Genomic DNA, 18,612 nt, shown 5'->3' on the forward strand with positions numbered 1-18,612 from the left:
CTCTAAGAAGTAGGTCATGATATATGTTGGTGATACCAATTCTCAGGAATAAGGTTCGTGACGTCACATGTTAAAGCATGCCATAGCCTGGACTAATATAGGAAACGGTCGGAATTTGCTTGTAACTTTTTCGTGACGCTGTACCTATTGCGTTAAAACTTTTTGGTTATCCTTCATTATGATCTGCCTTTGATGAGGAACCAGGCTAACCTGCGTGCCAAAAACTTGGACAGCATGGACAGCATGAGCTTTGAGGCTTTGAGGGTTTGGCTCTGGCTTTGAGTTAAAGTTATTGGGTGGAATCCAGATTCGGCGCACGTCGTATCTGTATCTTGCGAATTAGCGCCTAGTTATGTGTGTGACAACATAACTCGAAATTTAAGTGACATACGCCGATATGCGTGGCATCGATACGTTTTAGTAAGACACGATTCGTATTTGCAAAAGTGAGTTGATAGCTTAATTAGTTAAACAACATTTCGAAACAATGAATACGCGTGCATGCATCTGCCTGGCCAGTCCAGTTTCCGATTTCCGCCCGTGCCTTTCTAAGGAGTGACGTGGGGAGGGGGGGGGGGGGGCATTCTAATGGCACAAGCGACCTCAAGCATTTAGGCTCAGGCATTCAGGCTCAGGCTAAAAAGGCATGGAATTGGATGCCATGTGATCGGACCAGGGCGGGGTTCGGACGAGGCCAAATCTGCTGTCAGCTGGAGATGGAAAGAATGTATACATTACTTCAATAAATGATTCCAAATCTTGGCATAATCGCCTTGGGTTCAGAGTATGGCCATAAAGACATCTATACCAGCCTTTGGCATTATAAACTATATATTCTAGGCCATTTATCTTCCGAGTCACCTGCAGATACTGAATGGTGTGCACATATGCAACCTCATGGGTCACATCATGGTCTACTTCTAGGAGGTGGGCGTGTACCAGGAATTCCGTGCGAATTCGTCAGCACAGCCGGTGACACCGTTGGAGGCGTCCGTCAACTGGAACCTGACCGTGACCGTCTATCAGTGGTTAGCGGCCGAGCTATAAAAGCGAAAGCACCAAGGGAGCCGACACCACTTGCACTGTACACCCGTCCATCAGAACACACTATGCGGGTATGTGCTGGAATAATGTCATGGATATGGTGCCCTGCTGGCTACTGGATAATTTACTTCAAGCCATGTACACTCTGGGGTTAGCGATGTGGTATGCATTGCACAGATAGCGAGGTTATAACATATCGTACAAAACAGCTCCGCTGGATTGGTTGCTTCATCCGTCAAACATCCTCTCACTGTATTGCAGGGTCTCGTCATTGCCGCCGTGCTGGCTGTCGCCGCCGCCGCCCCGGCTCCGGAGACGCCGGGCTACCAGCCCGCTCCGGCCCCCCACCACCCGGCACCCTCGTACAAGCCGGCCTCTTACCACTCGGAGGCCCAGTACAAGGAGGAGGCCAAGCCGTTCGCTTACGACTACGCCGTCAACGACCACTACACTGGTACCAACTTCGCCAAGAAGGAGGAGAGCGATGGTCACAACACCCAGGGATATTACTCGGTGGTTTTGCCCGACGGCCGTGTCCAGCACGTCAAATACGTCGCCGACCACTACGGCGGCTACAACGCTGAGGTCACCTACGAGGGAGAGGCCCAGTTCCCCGAGTACCACCCTGCTCCTGCCTACAAGGCTGCTGCCCCTGCCTACAAGGCTGCTGTTCCTGCCTACAAGGCTGCCGCTCCTGCCTACAAGATTGCCGCCCCAGCCTACAAGTCTGCTGCTCCTGCCTACAGGGCTGCCGCTCCTGCCTACAAGGCTGCCGCCCCAGCCTACAAGGCTGCTGTTCCTGCCTACAGGGCTGCCGCTCCTGCCTACAAGGCTGCCGCCCCAGCCTACAAGGCTGCTGCTCCTGCCTACAGGGCTGCCGCTCCGGCCTACAAGGCTGCTGCCCCAGTCTACAAGCCCGTTTACAAGCATGCTTACAGCTCTCCCACCCCGGCATACAAGGCTGCGGTATACTAGTCAACCACTGAGAATGATTTCCTATTTAAGTGCATGGATGTTGTGTTGTGATGATTTCTGACCAGCTGTATTTCAATGCAAGGAACTACGATCTGGACTAACAAACTATGAACTATGGACCACGTGGTGTTGACTGAAGCGATCATGCGTTTTCCAGTGGGATAATTTCATTGATGCCGCCTCCGTGGTCTTTGCCGCCTCCGTGGTCTTGGGGAAAGATGCTGGACTCGTAATCCAGCGGCACTGGGTGCGAGTCCCAGAGTGGGCGCAATGTTTGACCCGACTGAAAGGAAAGGCCAGCTGCCACCTGGCCAACAAGGTTCAACCCAGACCCAAGGCGGCCGTGTCGCAGCATTGTGCGGCACGTAAAACCCTCCGCATCCCTGTCTGGCGAAAGGGCGGAGGCAAAATTAGCTGTTGAATTGGACGGCACGTTTGGGTGGTGGGTTTGGGGTACACGCAACAAGCTATGCTTAGCAGGTACTCTGAATCCGAAAAAACCCTTACAAACCATTCGGAATAAATTTAAAAAAAGATGTGACTGTGTTAAGGAATTGGCCTTTGAATGGCATATTAATGCAGCCCCAGTGGGTGTTCTAAGTTAGGATGTGGATGCGTGAGAGAGAGGGCCATTTTAGTCAGATCACCGGAAGAGGAACGATGCTAAATATTCAGAAACTTAGTAGAGGGGCTCTGTTCCCCGCTCCTCGTGGTTTCCGGGCACCTAGGTCGCTTGGTGCGATGAGTCATCTTTTCATCAGTTGTAAGAAAAAACCGTCATGATGGTTACGCTGACAAGCGATTCGTACCCACTTTTAACTTTTTTCTCACCCAAGCAATTTGTGTTTGGTAAAGGTTGTGCCCAAATTCCCCGAAAAGCGGGTATCAAGTGCTGGATTTTTTCAAATTTTTCTACCATGCGATGACCTGATTGGAATGAATAACAATTCGTTTGCTCGTTTCTGTAATAACTCCACGACCGTTCCAGGCAGAAAGGTGTGAGACTGACACAACGTTCCCAGCACTCAGCCTCACCGCAATTGTCTGGGTTGTCCGGGCCGCCACTGCGTACGTCACACACGTCAGTCACGGGGACGCACAGCCGATGAGTTCCACAAAAGTCATGGTGCCAAGCCGACCCCAGTTTGAGTTGACAGAAAAGGCGTGCGGAAAATACACCGGACTAAAATGGAGTGGGAAAGGACTTTTGGAACACCAGCCGTCTCCATTTAGGCATCAGATCGCGGAAAGAAACCCACACCTCACACGCATCACACGACCAGGCAGAGCTGCAACCGAGCGTGATGACTTCACTGGTGGCGCTGAGATGATGTACAAATGTGTTGAGGAAGTGCTGCTGTACGACTCCAACATCGAGCAGGCCTTCTCGATGATTATAATCTCATGGTCTCTAATATACGGATTAGAGACGCAAGGTTCTCCAGTATATCAGCCCGCAACCCAGCCCGCCCCGCCCAGCTTGAGATCCAGCCCAAAAAGCCCAGTATAATACATTGCTCATCCATCTAAATACACTTAAACGTTTGATAGCAATCGATCCGCCACTCAATCTAACACAGCTATGCAAAATGTGGCACCCATTTGCCGCGCCGCTCGAAAACCATTCTGGAAAACATTGGGGGGTCAAAGTGGCTCCGACCCAAGCGCGTGTTGAGCTATTGCACATGCATGCTATTATTTCAGACTTTTTTAGACTTATACATCTACACGCGCTCTGGTGGAGGCCAAGCCGGCCCACACCCCGAAATTTTTTTGGAGCGGAAAGGAAGGTGAAAAACATCATGATATGGATGCCCGGGCCACCCTGACAGAGTCTCACCCAAAATGCTGAGCACATCGTCGCGGGCGTGTAGGTCAGAAACTAGAGTGGATAAGGGGGTAAGGGGGGCCAGGATGCGAGCTGTACTGAATTATCTTCAAGACTGGCTTTTTTAGTTCAAAATCGCATACAAACGCGAAGAATTTCCCTTTTTCTTCCCTCGTTTTTAAGACATGTCAAGATGTATCATTAAGCTTACTAACCACGGTGCATGAAGGGGGAATGAGAAAAGATACTGACTACCCAGCTATAGTGTATGATTGTGGTATAATGGTGTGCGTATATACCGTATAGTGGTGGTCGGCCACGTCAGCTAATGTTGAAAATTTCAGAGAAATTTGAAACGTTGACACTCGACCTCTATGGACATTGACTGACAACAACGTTCCAAAATGTTCGGGGGGTTCGAATGTCTCTGCGTCAATCTGTTCTGAAAACGGTCGTCACTTCAAAACGTATTTCATCCTAACGATATTATCAAAATCATGAAATCGTTGTCATTAGCTTTGGGAACATGAACGTAGGTTGACACAGCTGTGTCACCGGAACGCGCACAATGGAAACGTCATGAGCATTTGGGTTAAAACTACCGTGCTTGACCAGTTTATTTTATTTTGATAAAACAGATCAGGTCACAAAAAGTATCCTAACACGGAACTCAACCGCTTAAAATAGTGTTTGTTCTCAGCGTCTGACCAGTTTGCCGCAAGCTTGAATCTCAGAGATGGATAACCTGCAATCAGGCTTGCATTTAGGCTTGTTTACTAGGACGTGGTTATATTTTTGAAAGCAAAATTTTGCTCTAAGTAACAAGAATTGTTATCATATTTAAGATCTGCTTAAAGGTATAGGCATGACGTGGGTCCTATGAACTAAATAATCATAAGCCGGTGTTTATCTGATAAAAATAGCTGAACTCCATTCATGAAGAATGATGTGTGACTTGCTCTCTTTCCTCTCTTACCGTCAATACCTTACCCTCTCTTACCGTCAATAGAACAGATGCAGTAACGCGGACACAATCAAATGCAGAAGGTAAAACACTCTCCACGCTCGCCACTCCCTCGCACCACCGTCGGCGTCATGACCCGTTTAAGCATTAATCGTATTGCAGTTGTTTGCCGCTTCAAGTTGTCACACACTTCATCAAACCTGTCAGTAACTCATAGACAATCGGCTCGCGAGTCACATACGTCTGCCACCAAATTTATTCGGTAGGGGCACGAAACTGCCCGTTGTTCTTGCCGGCCTTTTGCGAATAAGACTTGTGTATGATTATTTACTTTTAGTGTCATTGCACACATAGATCACCACCTGGACAAGAAAATCCCATCATGGTATTCGCCATCGAATTCTGCGCTATTGGCTCGCTAGTCATGTGCACATTCCTCTAACGGGTTGCTCACTATCTGCGCAAATAATTCTGATTTCTGTTTGCAACCTTAGCATTATATTCAGACTCCAGCGGCCCAGCGCATTGAAGTCTTGGCACCAGTGACGTCACGGTAGTTTTTATGAGCCAATGCAAGGCTGCTGTTTTCGTTCCCCAACCGACCTTGAGTAAGCTAGGCGAAGATGAAACGGTAATCACCGGACGCTTTTACCACGCTTATACGACAATCTCTCCGGTGTAAACATATCAAAATGTGCCTACATCCATTCCTACCTTGTTCCAATCTTTTCCAGTAAAGGCGTTTCCATTAATGCCCTTTTAAAGCGCTTCCTAACCACATTTCGTGGCCTAATTCACGAACTATCAGAAGAAGGCAAATTTTAGGCAAAATGGTTTGTGACGTCACGTTTCGAGACATGCCATAGCCTGTACTAATCTAGGAAACGGTCGGAATTGTCCTGCAACTTTCTCGTGATGATATGCCTATCGCGTTATAAAACATTTTAGCTATACTTCATTGCGATTTGCCCATGATTAGGAACATGGAAAACCTACCTGCAAAAAGCTTGGACAGCATGGAAACCCTGAGCTTTGAGGCTTTTGGGCTTTGTTCCGTCTTTGCCTTTGTAAGGAATGTTGTGCGGAGGAGGGAGAGCATCCTAATGACATGAGCGCTCTTAAACATTCAGCCTCATACCTTCACACGATACCTATTCTCCCATATTCTGGTTTCTCCTCGGACTTAACCCACTATATAATTGCTTTCGGACGAAATACGGCCGAACGGGCAGCGAATTGGATGCGATATAATGGGCCAAAAGCTTTGGAGGAGGCTAGAGCTGCTGTCAGCTGGGGGTGGGAGAGAATTTGAAAGATCTCAGATGAATGATTCAAAATCAAATGCATGAATCAAAATGTTCGCCTTGGGTTCAGCGCAAGTCCAAAAAAAGATCAACACGAACCTGCTGAGTCATAAGCTATATGTTCCCGGCCATTTACCTTCCGACTTACCTGCAGAAATTGAATGGCGTGTACATGTGCAACTGCATGGGTCACATCATGGTCTACTTCTAAGAGGTGGGCGTATACCTGGAATTCCTTGCCAATTCGTCAGCACAGCCGGTCACACCGTTGGAGGCGTCCGTTTACTGAAATCTGACCGTGACCGTCCATCAGTGGTTAGCGGCCGACCTATAAAAGCGAAAGCACCAAGGGAGCCGACACCACTTGCACTGTACACCCGGCCTTCAGAACACACCATGCAGGTATGTACTAGAATAGTACCATTTACATGGTGCTCTGCTGGCTACTAGAGAGTTTATTTCAAGCCATGTACACTCTGGGCTTAGCGATGTGATATGCATTGCACAGATAGCAAAGTTATAGTATATATCGTACAAAACAGCTCTACTGAATTGGCTGGTTCATCCGTCAATTACCCTCTCACTGCATTGCAGGGCCTCGTCGTTGCCGCCGTGCTGGCTGTCGCCGCCGCCGCCCCCGGCACCGGAGACGCCGGGCTACAAGCCCGCTCCGGCTCCCTACCACCCGGCCCCCTCCTACAAGCCGGCCTCTTACCACCCGGAGCCCCAGTACAAGGAGGAGGCCAAGCCGTTCGCCTACGACTACGCCGTCAACGATCACTACACCGGCACCAACTTCGCCAAGAAGGAGGAGAGCGATGGCCACAACACACAGGGATATTACTCGGTGGCTCTGCCCGACGGCCGTGTCCAGCACGTCAAGTACGTCGTCGACAACTACGGCGGCTACTAACGCTGAGGTCACTTACGAGGGAGAGGCCCAGTACCCCGAGTACCACCCCTGCTCCTGCCTACAAGGCTGCTGCCCCTGCCTACAAGCCTGTCCACAAGCCTGCTTACAGCAATGCCGCCCCGGCATATAAGTCCGCTGTATACTAGCTGCATGGTGACAATGGTCGCCTATTTAAATCTATTTATGTTTGTGCTGCCTTGTTTTTCGTTTCTGCCCTCTGTAACTGCAATAAAAAGATTTGGTCGAGTCTTGCTGTTTTGACCCAAGTTATTCTAAGTTTTCCACCGTTCAAATGTCTCTGAGCCGGTTGTCAGAAAAGACGTCTATATGGACCAAAGGCAACCTCCACAGTCGCTGTTCCTATAATGACTATTTAGCAGGCATTGTGAGTGCTTGCAACGTTTCACCCTTACTTGCTGCCGAAATTTTCAGTGAGATAGTCAATGAATTCAAAGAGGTCATTTTCCGGAACCAGAGTTTCTACTATCAATTGAAGTGGTGTCATGTGAAGGCATTACGCTAGAAGTGTCTAAAAGGTGGTTATCAGAGCACTGTCCTATTAAGCACCCCTGGCCCGCTGATTTCTGAGGGGTGAGAACATCTCCTCCCTTCTTATTGGAGCGACCCCGAACCGTGCTAAGTAAGTGCACTATGTTTAGAGTGTCGCCAGGTGGTGAAGCTGCCACGTTATGTGAGTAATGGGCTCTCGGTGTTAAATTTTGGCACAGGATTATGAAGTCCACAGGAAGAATCGTAAGACATGTTCGTTTCCACTCGCTACAATTCTCAATTTGTTCCGCGTCTTGAAGTATTTAACCTTGATATATGTGCGGTACGTATACGCTGCTGAAAGGCATAGAGAACAAAACGCATTGAAATATCATTTTGTTTGGTGTGTGTTGGGTGGGAGGGGGTGGGGGTAGCCTGATGCATGCATGCCGCGGGTTGTTTCACATTCGGGTAATGATGTTAGATAAATAGCTTTCATTGCTTTGAATTTCGAGATGCTGGCGACACTTTGGTGATGACCAAAATGTTTGGCTTAAAGTCAATACTTTTAGACTTGGCTTAGGCTGAATCATGCAGACCTTAGTTCTTATGTTGTCAGCGTGTCGCCAGTCGACGATTGTTATTGGGTAAATCGAAGTAAAATGGAACTGCAACATAATTGAGTGATAGGCATCCTGTCATGAAATTGTACAGCAAATTCCCATTACTTTCTAGGTTTTCATACCTCTTCTTGAGTCTACTATGTGTTGCAATGCGTCATAATCTTGGTTAAATAAGTCCTCTCTTAAACTAAAGCTATCAAGCACTTTTGAAAACATTTTTGTGTAAGACCTTAAGTTTGGTTCGGCAGTGCGAAAGGTTCCTTAATGGAACCACTGTCACTGTAAAAGTGAAACACAAGACGGGGAATAAACGCAAATATCGTAAAGCACATTTACACTGGGATGATAGTAGCGTGCTTTCTGACGTGTTGCCAATGTTTTTTTCAGGAATATAGCACGTCATCAAAGACTTCACAAAGGATGCTATCAAACATTGATATCAGCCTGCAATATGATCTTGAAATAAAAGTGGCATGTGGTATTCCGAGCAGCTTATTCATATGTGTGATCCCGCGCAGCAAATCAAATCACTCCATTCCGGTGAGGGCGTTAAGAACGCTTCAGAAGCTTTACTTCCTGAGGTCCGGACAAAGGAGCGATGCCGAATGTAAGTCAGCGACGAGCCGAAGTACAGACACACCCCACACAGCACAAACTGCATAGTGGATTTTGGACGCATTAGCTATCTTAGCTATTTGCAAACGGCACAAGCATATATGTAAAGCACAAATCAGAGTCAGGGAGACCGACTTGTTCTTGTTCAACGGTATGAACATTGGCCTGCATATTTTTCAAGTCTTGCCCAAATACAATGTCATGTACAAAGTACGGCATAATAATGGAGGTATGAATTGCTCTCCAACAGTTGCACGTGTGTCCGGGACTGACCGTGGTTCCGTGCTAATGAATGGTGCCACGATTCCAGCCGGTGGTAGCGGGAGCCGCACGATCAGTGAGGCAATGTTCGTAACCTTCTATCAGCGGCTCGCGACCGATCTATAAAAGCCGGAGCACTGTGGAGGCATGTACCAGTTCCACTGCACACTCGGCCACCAAAACACAGCATGCAAGTACATGCTTGAAGACAGTAGTTGGTGTGGCGCCTTGTCACATGTGAGAGACCATTCGGGGAAATTCATTGCGGTCGGTGCAATGGTGAAATGTCGCACCAGAAACCTAGGTATGAGATGAATGATAAAAAAACAAATACACCGCAGTGGCTGACTTATTGATAGCACATCTCACTTATTGACTATATTGACTTATTGAGGCGTAGGCGTACAAACTCACTTCGGCCCACTATCACCCGGCCCCGTCCTGCAAGCCTGCTTCTTACCATCCGGAGTCCCAGTACAAGGAGGAGGCCAGGCCGTTCGCCTACGACTACCCTGTCAACGACCACTTCACCAGCACCAACTTCGCCAAGAAGGAGGAGAGTGATGGCTACAACACCCAGGGATATTTTTTACTCAGTGGCTCTGCCCGATGGCCGTGTCCAGCACGTCAAGTACGTCGCCGACAACTACGGCGGCTACAACGCTAAGGTCACCTACGAGGGAGAAGCCCAATATGCCGAGTACCACCCCGCCCCTGCCTACAAGGCTGCTGCCCCGGCTTACAAGCCTGCAAACAATCATACCTTTAGCCATCCCGCTCCGGCGTACACGCCTGCACCGTACTAGTTAAATACTGAGTTTGCCTTGCTATTTAAACGCATGAATGTTTGGTTATGATGCTCTTTGACTTGTCTTATTTCAATGAAATGGGCTGCTGAGACCGTGTGGTTTAACATATCAGCCACCTTTTCCATGGCTGAACATCATAATGTTATCATGGGGTCTGGGTTAACCTTTATTTATGAATGTTTAGAAGTAGCCTTATACTCGTTGTTATGGACACCCATGCCCGCTTGCCAATTCACTTGCATACCAATACCCGGTGCGAGTCATCAAAACCCTTTCGGCAAAGCCGTCTGTGTTTCGGGTAGCCCTTAGCTGTACCGTATACTTTTGGGTGCAATGACGTGAGCATGTGCGTTGGTGGAATGTTCTTATAGTTCGGCAATGTCCTTGGTGATTAATCATCGTGGTAAGTAATGTTCTAGACTAACACTCGGTGTGGGTTATCGAACCCTCCCGCCTTGACGCCTGTTTCCTGTAGCCCTTAATGCGGAACAGTGTATCGGGTGTTAGGATGTGAGATCACGGATGGCTGGCCATTTTTGACATGTTTTAGTAACATTGCCTGCACGGATTCGGAGCAATGCCTAAGTTATCGTGCATTAGTTGCGAAAAATATGTGTACATGCAAATGAATTGAAGTAAACAGACATCGAACATCACCCATCATTCATTCATGCGTGCATTCATTGTGGCGGCCATTTTCAGACAATCACACTCAGGCTGAAATTCAAGGCGGTATGAACACCATACCCCTTTTTTCAAAGTCCTCTAGAAAGCCAGGGTCATCCAGACAGCAAAATAAGAAGACCCATTCTTACAAAAAATCGGTGACGAGCCCCTATAGTGCGGGCCTTATTGACCAATTACGCAAATGTAATAAGTGTTTTCATGCGTGATGCGTGCTAGCTTAAAACCGTCAATATATATGAGCGATGTCTGATGCGTGATGGCTGAGGCCTAATCGCTTGAAATCGTTTGCATGTATGAGTGATGCGTGATGCGTGATTCTTGCTTATTTGAATTCGTTTGCGAGTACAGGTACTTTTCGCGCATTTTAATCGAAAGTTGGATATACACTGCGTCGCGAAAATGATGGCAATGCTCCTTACCATGAATGCTGGTGAACTGTAAAAAATACGACTCGCTGTTTTTAAAAAAATCAAGTGGAATCGGCCTGCAATTTTGAATTCACTGCTTATATTTATTATTATGTAGCATGTAGCTGGAAAATCAATGCATCTATATCTCCTCTGTTCTGGTTACTGTACGTAGAATAAGGCTAATGGTACAGCCTTATCTATGGGTAAAATGTTCCACGCAAATGCACTTAATAACTTACGCAATCAGTCTCTGCCAGAAAAGTCGTTTAGCCGGGACATACTTATATATTAAAGGGAGCGTTCCATCTTTATTTCTGGTCTTAGCTGAAATAGCTATTTTGGATATTATTCGGTGCAGTTCACGGCCCTGAGCTTCTTAACACCTAAAGCCCTCTGGTTTCTGGGCTATACGCCCGCGAAGATATGGAGACGTTTTCGTGCAGACTTTTGAGGGCATTCAGGCATGCATGACGTCATAAAAGGGTCATTCCAATCCTGCCGCTTCACAGGTCAGGCGGTGTTCAAGGCGAAGAATATTATTGTACAGCCGTTGAGACCTGACGTCCGTGAGCGCAGTTTTCAAATATAATGGACGTCAATTCGCTCTCAAACAGTGTTAAGCAAGCTGCGCAAGGTAGGACAGTAGTAATAGCCTTATTTCTCGGAGAAAAATCAGGAGAATGGAGATATAGATGGGTTCATATTTCGATAAAGGCATATTGCTGAAAGATCAAACCATCGATGTCTTTATTCTCCCTGTTTTTCTCCAGGGGAATAAGGCTATTCCTGCAGTCTTATCTATGCGAATAATATTCCTCGAAAATGCACTTAACAACTTACAACTCGCAAAAACTTCAATCGCAAAGCACACTTTGTGCTTCTTAATTTAGGAGGTTGGACTTGGTTCTTTGCCGGCTAACTATAGCAAAATTAGCACTTGCAATCGAAAAACTTGATAGGACGAGCCCATGAGGACAACTGGGTAAGCAAAAAATTATTGCCCGTGCTGCCATCTGTTCGCGAGCATGAAGTACTGCAAGCAACTGCAAATTTCAGCAGCTTGTTTGGCGGTACTACAACGTTGTGCAAACGTTCCGTGACGCAATTAAACACTGCCGTATTAAGGAGCATGCTTACTAAATAGATAATTGTGCTGCCTAGAGGGTTCTTTCCACTTTCCAAAGCAGATCAATAGTTATCAGTGAGATAATTTCATTTTATGCTCGGTCCGTTGCGGACGCGTCAGTTCCTTGTTCCGCTGCAGACCATGATGACGGTACTCCGAGATCACGGCGGCCAAAACACCCTCTCCCGGCGCCAACCTGCCTGCAGGCGGCAATGCGTAATCGGACAGGTTTTGCCGTACAGATGTGAGCTCTTCATTGGCTGGTGGTGTGAACAGAACCATAGCGGCGCCAAAACGGCCGAGTGCAGCGAGCCGCTCCAGCGTGACCGAACGAGAGGTCACGTGCCGCTTCTCCCTTTCGCGAGACAGGGGACGGAGAGCGGGCGCGCCGCCCGCGTGGCCGCCGACGCCGACGCGGCGCGGTCCGTGCCCGCCGCCGGCCGCCGACGAGGCTCGGAGCGGCTCGGTCCGGCCGCACCAGGTGGGAGACGCTGTCGAGAGGCGATCTGACGAGCGCTTTGCCGTCCGCCGTTCAGATAGGGTGAGTGCCGACGCCCGGCGTTACAGCCGGGTCTGACTCATCCTCACGTTGTGCCGCCTTACAGACATGGCCCACGCCAAAACCTCAATGGTGCAATACAACAGACGCAACTGCGCTGCCACATCGGACGGGGTGGCATAAAACCGACTCAAGAGTGCGGCTCCAACGGACGTGTCAGGCCCCGAGCCAGGGGACGCACCACGAAACAAAAAGCGAGGTTGGAAAGAAACGTACCTTATGTCTCGGAGCGTTGCATGCGTCGGTGATTAAGGAAGCGCACTGCATCATAACTACTTCAATACCAGAGCCTGTATTCAACAATTCCAGCTATAGTGAGGACCAAATTCCCGACGCAGTGCAGACCTCAGGTTCCAAACAGCATTTATGTCCTCTTCTGAAAGCGCATCCATCACCGCAATCCGCGTGCCGGGGCCAAGAAGCACCTTCCCCACAGATGTCGTCTCATCCCCCACCCCAGCCCGATATGTATCTAACCGTCCGAAGAAGTCTTCACCTCTTCTCCACCAAACCCACGCGAATTTCACCTTGGACCTCAATTTCACATGTTCCCACTCGCTGTCACGCGCCCGTGACAAACACGCCCTCTCGCCGGGTCAGAAAACGGCCGTCCCGATGACCACTGACCGTGGCGGCCCGCTCGGCCCACGCCTCCGGCGGGTGGCCGCAGGGGCGGGCCCAGGTAAGCCCATTAGTAGATCGCATATTGGTAAGCGTACTAGTAACGCACCATTGCCACAATGTGTGACGGGTCTTGCTCGTTAGCTTCCCACCGCCTGTGAGTTGGTTTCATCGTATCTGATGCCTGCTTCAATATTTCCAAGTGTGGAGCAATGCTTTTAAATGGTCCATAATTCAGCATAACTTTAGACTCATATGACCATTAAATCTGTTTTAATCTCTGTCGTTATTTCAATTTCATTATTTCAAAAACACATTTGTTGCTTCGTGAGTTAGAAAAAAACATGCAAGAACGAGATATCCGTTATGATGGTTCACATCGCCCTTCAAGCGGATTGGTGAGCTTGAGAAGTTAAAAAGTAGATGATGTAATTGTGAATGGTCGTCACCCAAGAAATATCATTAAGAGAATCTGATGCTGCGCCAAAGAAAATGGGTCTCCACGGCATTTTACTATTGCTTAAATTTGTTGCACTCAATAGTAATGTTTGCCCTAAAGTGGATAATCGCACGGCTGTGAGCAGGGACGAGGGCGATGCAAATATGCGTGATTTTGGGTGAGTATATACTGTGTCCAGCTCGCAGACAAGCCAATATCTTCTCCCATGATGGCTAAAGTGTCATGTCACAATTGATGTCATGAAGCAGCGTTCTAGCGTTGTTTGTCCATCGTCGTAGCCAAAATGTTTTATCGTTGTCCGAGTTGAACACTAATAAATTTAGAATCAACGGAAATTTATGTGATGCGAAAGGGCCAAAGCTTCTTGAGCCAATGGACCTGCCTGCTTAATCCCCATAATGCCTCTATAACCTGGAGAACACAGAAAATCGATTACGAATTTGAATGGCTAATGTCATGTCTTTTGAGTATAATATATGATTTATGTAAGTAATGTGTGCATGTCCTATGAGAGTAAGACATGATACGGATTGATGATGTGGACAAGCCAGTGAGGAGCAACATCTGGGCAGTTAAACGACTTTACATCTGCCTTGTAACGTGGACAGATCGCAATTGTGCTCGGAGAATGAACGTGTTGCTGACTGTCTTGAAACGCAAGAAGAAGAGCAAACAGCTCTGCCTAGTAAACGGAGCTGCCATTTGATAACCGACAGTTTTTTAAGCAACCCTCGTGTTAAATTATCGAACATTCGGGGTGATCATTAAACTGAGAACAATCGGTCTACACAGCACAGCTTTTTTAATAAATGACAATTAAATTATTCAACGTTCGTTAAATATAACCTGTTGTGACGCACTGTTTCAGATTTTTAGGAACGTGGCTGAGTATAATTAATAGTGTTACCGTAGTGTTTCGGATGGCAGCCAGAGGCTGAAGAGCGTATTCATTGCTCCCCTGCATGTGCCACGTGCCGTATTTAATGATAAGAAGAGCCAAAAATTTGTGTAAACGTACTTAAGTGTGGCGGTCGGCTCCGTACAGTGATCCAGAGATGCGGCGGACGAAATTCAGTGTTTTGAATCGTTTGGAATGAGCATGCTCCACGCACGTTGGCAATGAATCTTAGGGCAAGTGCGACACCGATAAGCTTAAAAATAAAATTAAAGAGCATAACTGACCCAACAATAACTGAAAATTGCACAAAATGCAGCATGCTCCCGAAAATGTAAATGACATTTGCCACAGCCGGATGAGATAAATTCGCATGCTGGAAACGCAATAATACTTTTGTCAGAGCCGCATAACTCGAGCAGATCATTTTATTAAAATGCAGCTGGTCAGGAAGCGACAAGTGTTGTAACCTACACAGTAAGAAAATAACATGAGGAACCGTTCTCACCCTGTGACTAGTACGTCGCTGGCTTGAAAGCCGGGGCGGGAGCTCTGCTTTAGCTATGCTCCCGGGCGGGAGCTATGGGAGCTATGGGAGCTATGCTCCGGGGCGGGAGCTCTGAGACCCATTTTCTTGCTTGCTCTGCTTTCGCTTTTATAGGTCGCTCGCTCACGACAGGTAGACGATCCACGGTCAGGTTCCCAGTGAACGAGTGGCTCCCAGTGCCGCAGGCTGTCCTGACGAAATCGTATGGAATGGCCTGGCACACCCCCGCCCCAGAGAAGTTTGGCTTAATGTGATGGTTAAGCTGGGTCATGATTACACAGGATGTTGGGTGCACACAAGTGAGTGCCAGGCTCAGGGTGTATTCAGGAACTTTTGCTGGGAAGCAAATCCGGTGACCGAAAGGGGGGAGGGGGGTTAGATGTGAAGGTCTTGTCCACTATTAATTCATGTAACATATATTGGAAACGGTTGAAATATCGTGTTTGCAATGCTAGATATACATCTACGGCTGTTTCTCACTGGTGCACAATCGTACCCGCTCGGCTCATCTTTGTCATTCGGCAAATAAGGCTATTCAGCTGCCCAAAATTATTCGGCCACTTCACCATTGTTTTCTCTGGGGAGGCGAAATTCCACGAGCGGAAAGGCATTTTGCTGCAGCTACATTTTAATAAAATGATCTGCTTGAGTTATGCGGCTCTGACAAACGCATTCTCGCGTTTCCAGCATGCGAATTTATCTGATCCGGCTGTGGCAAACGTCATTTGCATTTTCGGGAGTATGCCACATGTTGTGCACTTTTCAGTCATTGTTGGATCAGATTATACTCTTTGTTCTATTTTAAAGCTAATCGGTACCGCACTTGCCCTAAGATTCAGTGCCAACGTGCGTGGAGCATGTTCGTTCCAAACGCTTGAAAACACTGAAGTTCGTCCGCCGCATCTCTGGGTCACTGTACGGTGCCGACCGCCATATTTAAGTACGTTTGCATGCATTTTTGGCTCTTATCATTAAATACGGCTCCATGGCATATGCAGGGGATAGCAATGAACACGCTCTTCGGCCTCTGGCTACCATCCAAAACACGTTATTGCGGATTATACAGGAGTATTGCGTACGTCTCAAGTTCAGCGTTTGGAATGGACGTCCCACGTTATGCTCCTAGCTATCCGACGAAAGGAATACATTTTGCGATATGTAACAAAAGTGCCGCAGGCTCGCAAAGAAACAAACAACAAACAAACATTGTCTATTGTAGCACTATAAATTATACCCGAGCACCTTCCTAAAGATCTCAAACTGTTCGTCAAAACAGCTTATATTTACCAAACGTGGAATAATCCAATTGTCATTCATTCAAATAGCTATGTTTTGTAAACCGATGGTTCCAGATTAAATGACCGCCCTGACTGTTCAGTAATTTGTTACGATGGTTGCTTTAAAGGCAGTCGGTTATCAAATGGCACCTCCTTTTACTTGGTAGAGCTGCTTGCTCTTTTTCTTGCGTTTAAACATCGTCAGCAGCACATTCATTCTCCGAGCACAACTGCGATCTGTCTGGGTTACAAGGCAGATGTAAAGTCGCTGAACTACCCAGACGTTATTCCCCACTTACCTGTCCATCTCATCAATCTGCATCATATATTACTCTCACAGGACATGCATATATTACTTACGTATACCATATATTACACTCACAAGACATGACATTGGCCATTACATCTTGTATTATATTTTCTGTGTATTCCAGGTTATAGAAACATCATGGGGATTAAACGGGCAGGTTCATTGACTCAAGAAGCTTTGATCCTTTAACATCACATTAATCCCCGCTCGTTCTAAATGTATTCGTCTTCAACTCTGACAATGATAAGACATGTTTCACTACGACAATGGACAAACGGCACTAGAACGCTGCTCCATGACATAAATTTCTGCATGACACTTTAGCCATCAATGTATCGTAAAGGCCTTTTGGAGAAGAAGGTGTTGGCTTGTCTGCGAGCTGGACACAGTATATACTCATCCAAAATCACACATATTTGCATCGCCCCGTCCCTGCTCGTAGCCGTGCAATTATCCACATTAGGGCAAACACTGGTATTGAGTGCAACAAACCTAAGCAATAGCGAAATGCCGTGGATACCAATTCCTTTCGCACAACATCAAATCCTCTTCAAAATCTTTATTAGTGGCGACCATTCACAATTGCTCGATCCACTTTTCAACTTTCTCAAGCTTGCCAATCATGTTCACGCGATATAAGCGATCGTAACGGATACCTCGTTCCTGCATGTTTTTACTAACTCACGAAGCAACAATGCGCATTTGAAATAATGAAATAAAAAATCACGACCGACATGAAAAACAAAACTTTAATGATTATACCTGAGTACGAAGTTATGCTGAGTAATCGACCTTTAAAAGGAATGCTCCAGACTTGAAAACATGAAAGAATGCATCAGATACGATGAAACAAACTCACAGGCAGTGGGAAGTTAACAAGGAAGGCCCCTACCCATATTGCAATATAGCGCGTTACTAACGGGCTCACCTGGGCCCGCCTCTGCAGCCACCGCCGGAGCCGTGAGCCGGCCGGCCGCTACGGTCAACGGTCACCGGGACGGCCGTTTTCTGACGCCGGCGAGAGCGCGTGTTTGTCACGGCGCGTGACACTGAGTGGGGGCATGCGAAATTGAGTCCAGGGTGAGATTCGCGAGGAGTGGTGGAGAAGAGCTGAAAGACTTCTTCTGACGGTCGGATACATATCGGCTGGGGGTGCGGGATGAGACGACATCTGTGGGGAAGGCGCTTCTCGGCCCCGGCATGCTGATTGCAGTGATGGGTGCGCTTTCAGAAGAGGACAGAAATGCTGTTTGGACCCTGAAGTCGGTGCTGCGTCGGGAATTTGGTCCGTACTAGAGCTGGAATTTTTTAATTACAGGCTCTGGTATTGAAGCATCTTTGGTTTGATGGCGATGCGTTTGGTGGTGCGTCCCCTGACGCGGGGCCTGACACGTCTGTTGGAACCGCTCTTCCGAGTCGGTTTTTATGCCACTCCGTCCAATGTGGCGACGCGGTTGCGTCTGTTGTGTCGTACCATTCATGTTCTCGCGTGGCCCATGTCTGTAAGGCAGCACAGCGTAAGGGTCAGACCTGGCTGTGAGACCAGGACCCCGTTCTTCTGACCAAATGGAAGCCCGTTCCTTACTTCGAGTAAGCCCGGTCGATGGATGACGTAACTACCGACTTACCTATGACGTCACGGCCCAAGTCCATTCCCTACTTCGCCGAGAGGCTAAGTGCGGTAGCTCGTGGTTATTTACATAGCAACTCATAGCAACGCCCGCGACGCATTTGCGGATGGGGTAGGGTGGACGTGGAGGGTTTCCTCGAGGCCCCTAGATCTGCCATTTATAAGTTACGCTATTGCCATAGAGTGGTTTACTACTGTTCGTTGACAAATGCATTAGTCAGACTTATTTGCTTTCCCTTAATGGTTGTTCGTTGGGGGTTGCAGG

At 47.6% G+C, this 18,612-nt stretch overlaps 1 protein-coding gene across 1 annotated transcript; it reads left to right on the forward strand.

Annotated features, from left to right (window-relative positions):
• Window positions 1-1,461: 1,461 nt before the first annotated feature.
• On the forward strand, window positions 1,462-17,681 carry LOC119090286 (cuticle protein 19.8-like; the record flags this gene model as incomplete). The annotated part of the gene is made up of 3 exons (XM_037213070.1): window positions 1,462-2,010; window positions 9,465-9,647; window positions 17,664-17,681. Coding segments are annotated over 3 exons (750 nt in total), but the record flags the coding sequence as incomplete, so codon positions are not given.
• Between the last annotated feature and the right edge of the window lie 931 nt (window positions 17,682-18,612).

The sequence above is a fragment of the Pollicipes pollicipes genome, unplaced genomic scaffold (genome assembly GCF_011947565.3).
Source record: "Pollicipes pollicipes isolate AB1234 unplaced genomic scaffold, Ppol_2.1 Scaffold_3087;HRSCAF=3621_pilon_pilon_pilon, whole genome shotgun sequence".
In the NCBI taxonomy this organism is placed as follows: domain Eukaryota; kingdom Metazoa; phylum Arthropoda; class Thecostraca; order Pollicipedomorpha; family Pollicipedidae; genus Pollicipes; species Pollicipes pollicipes.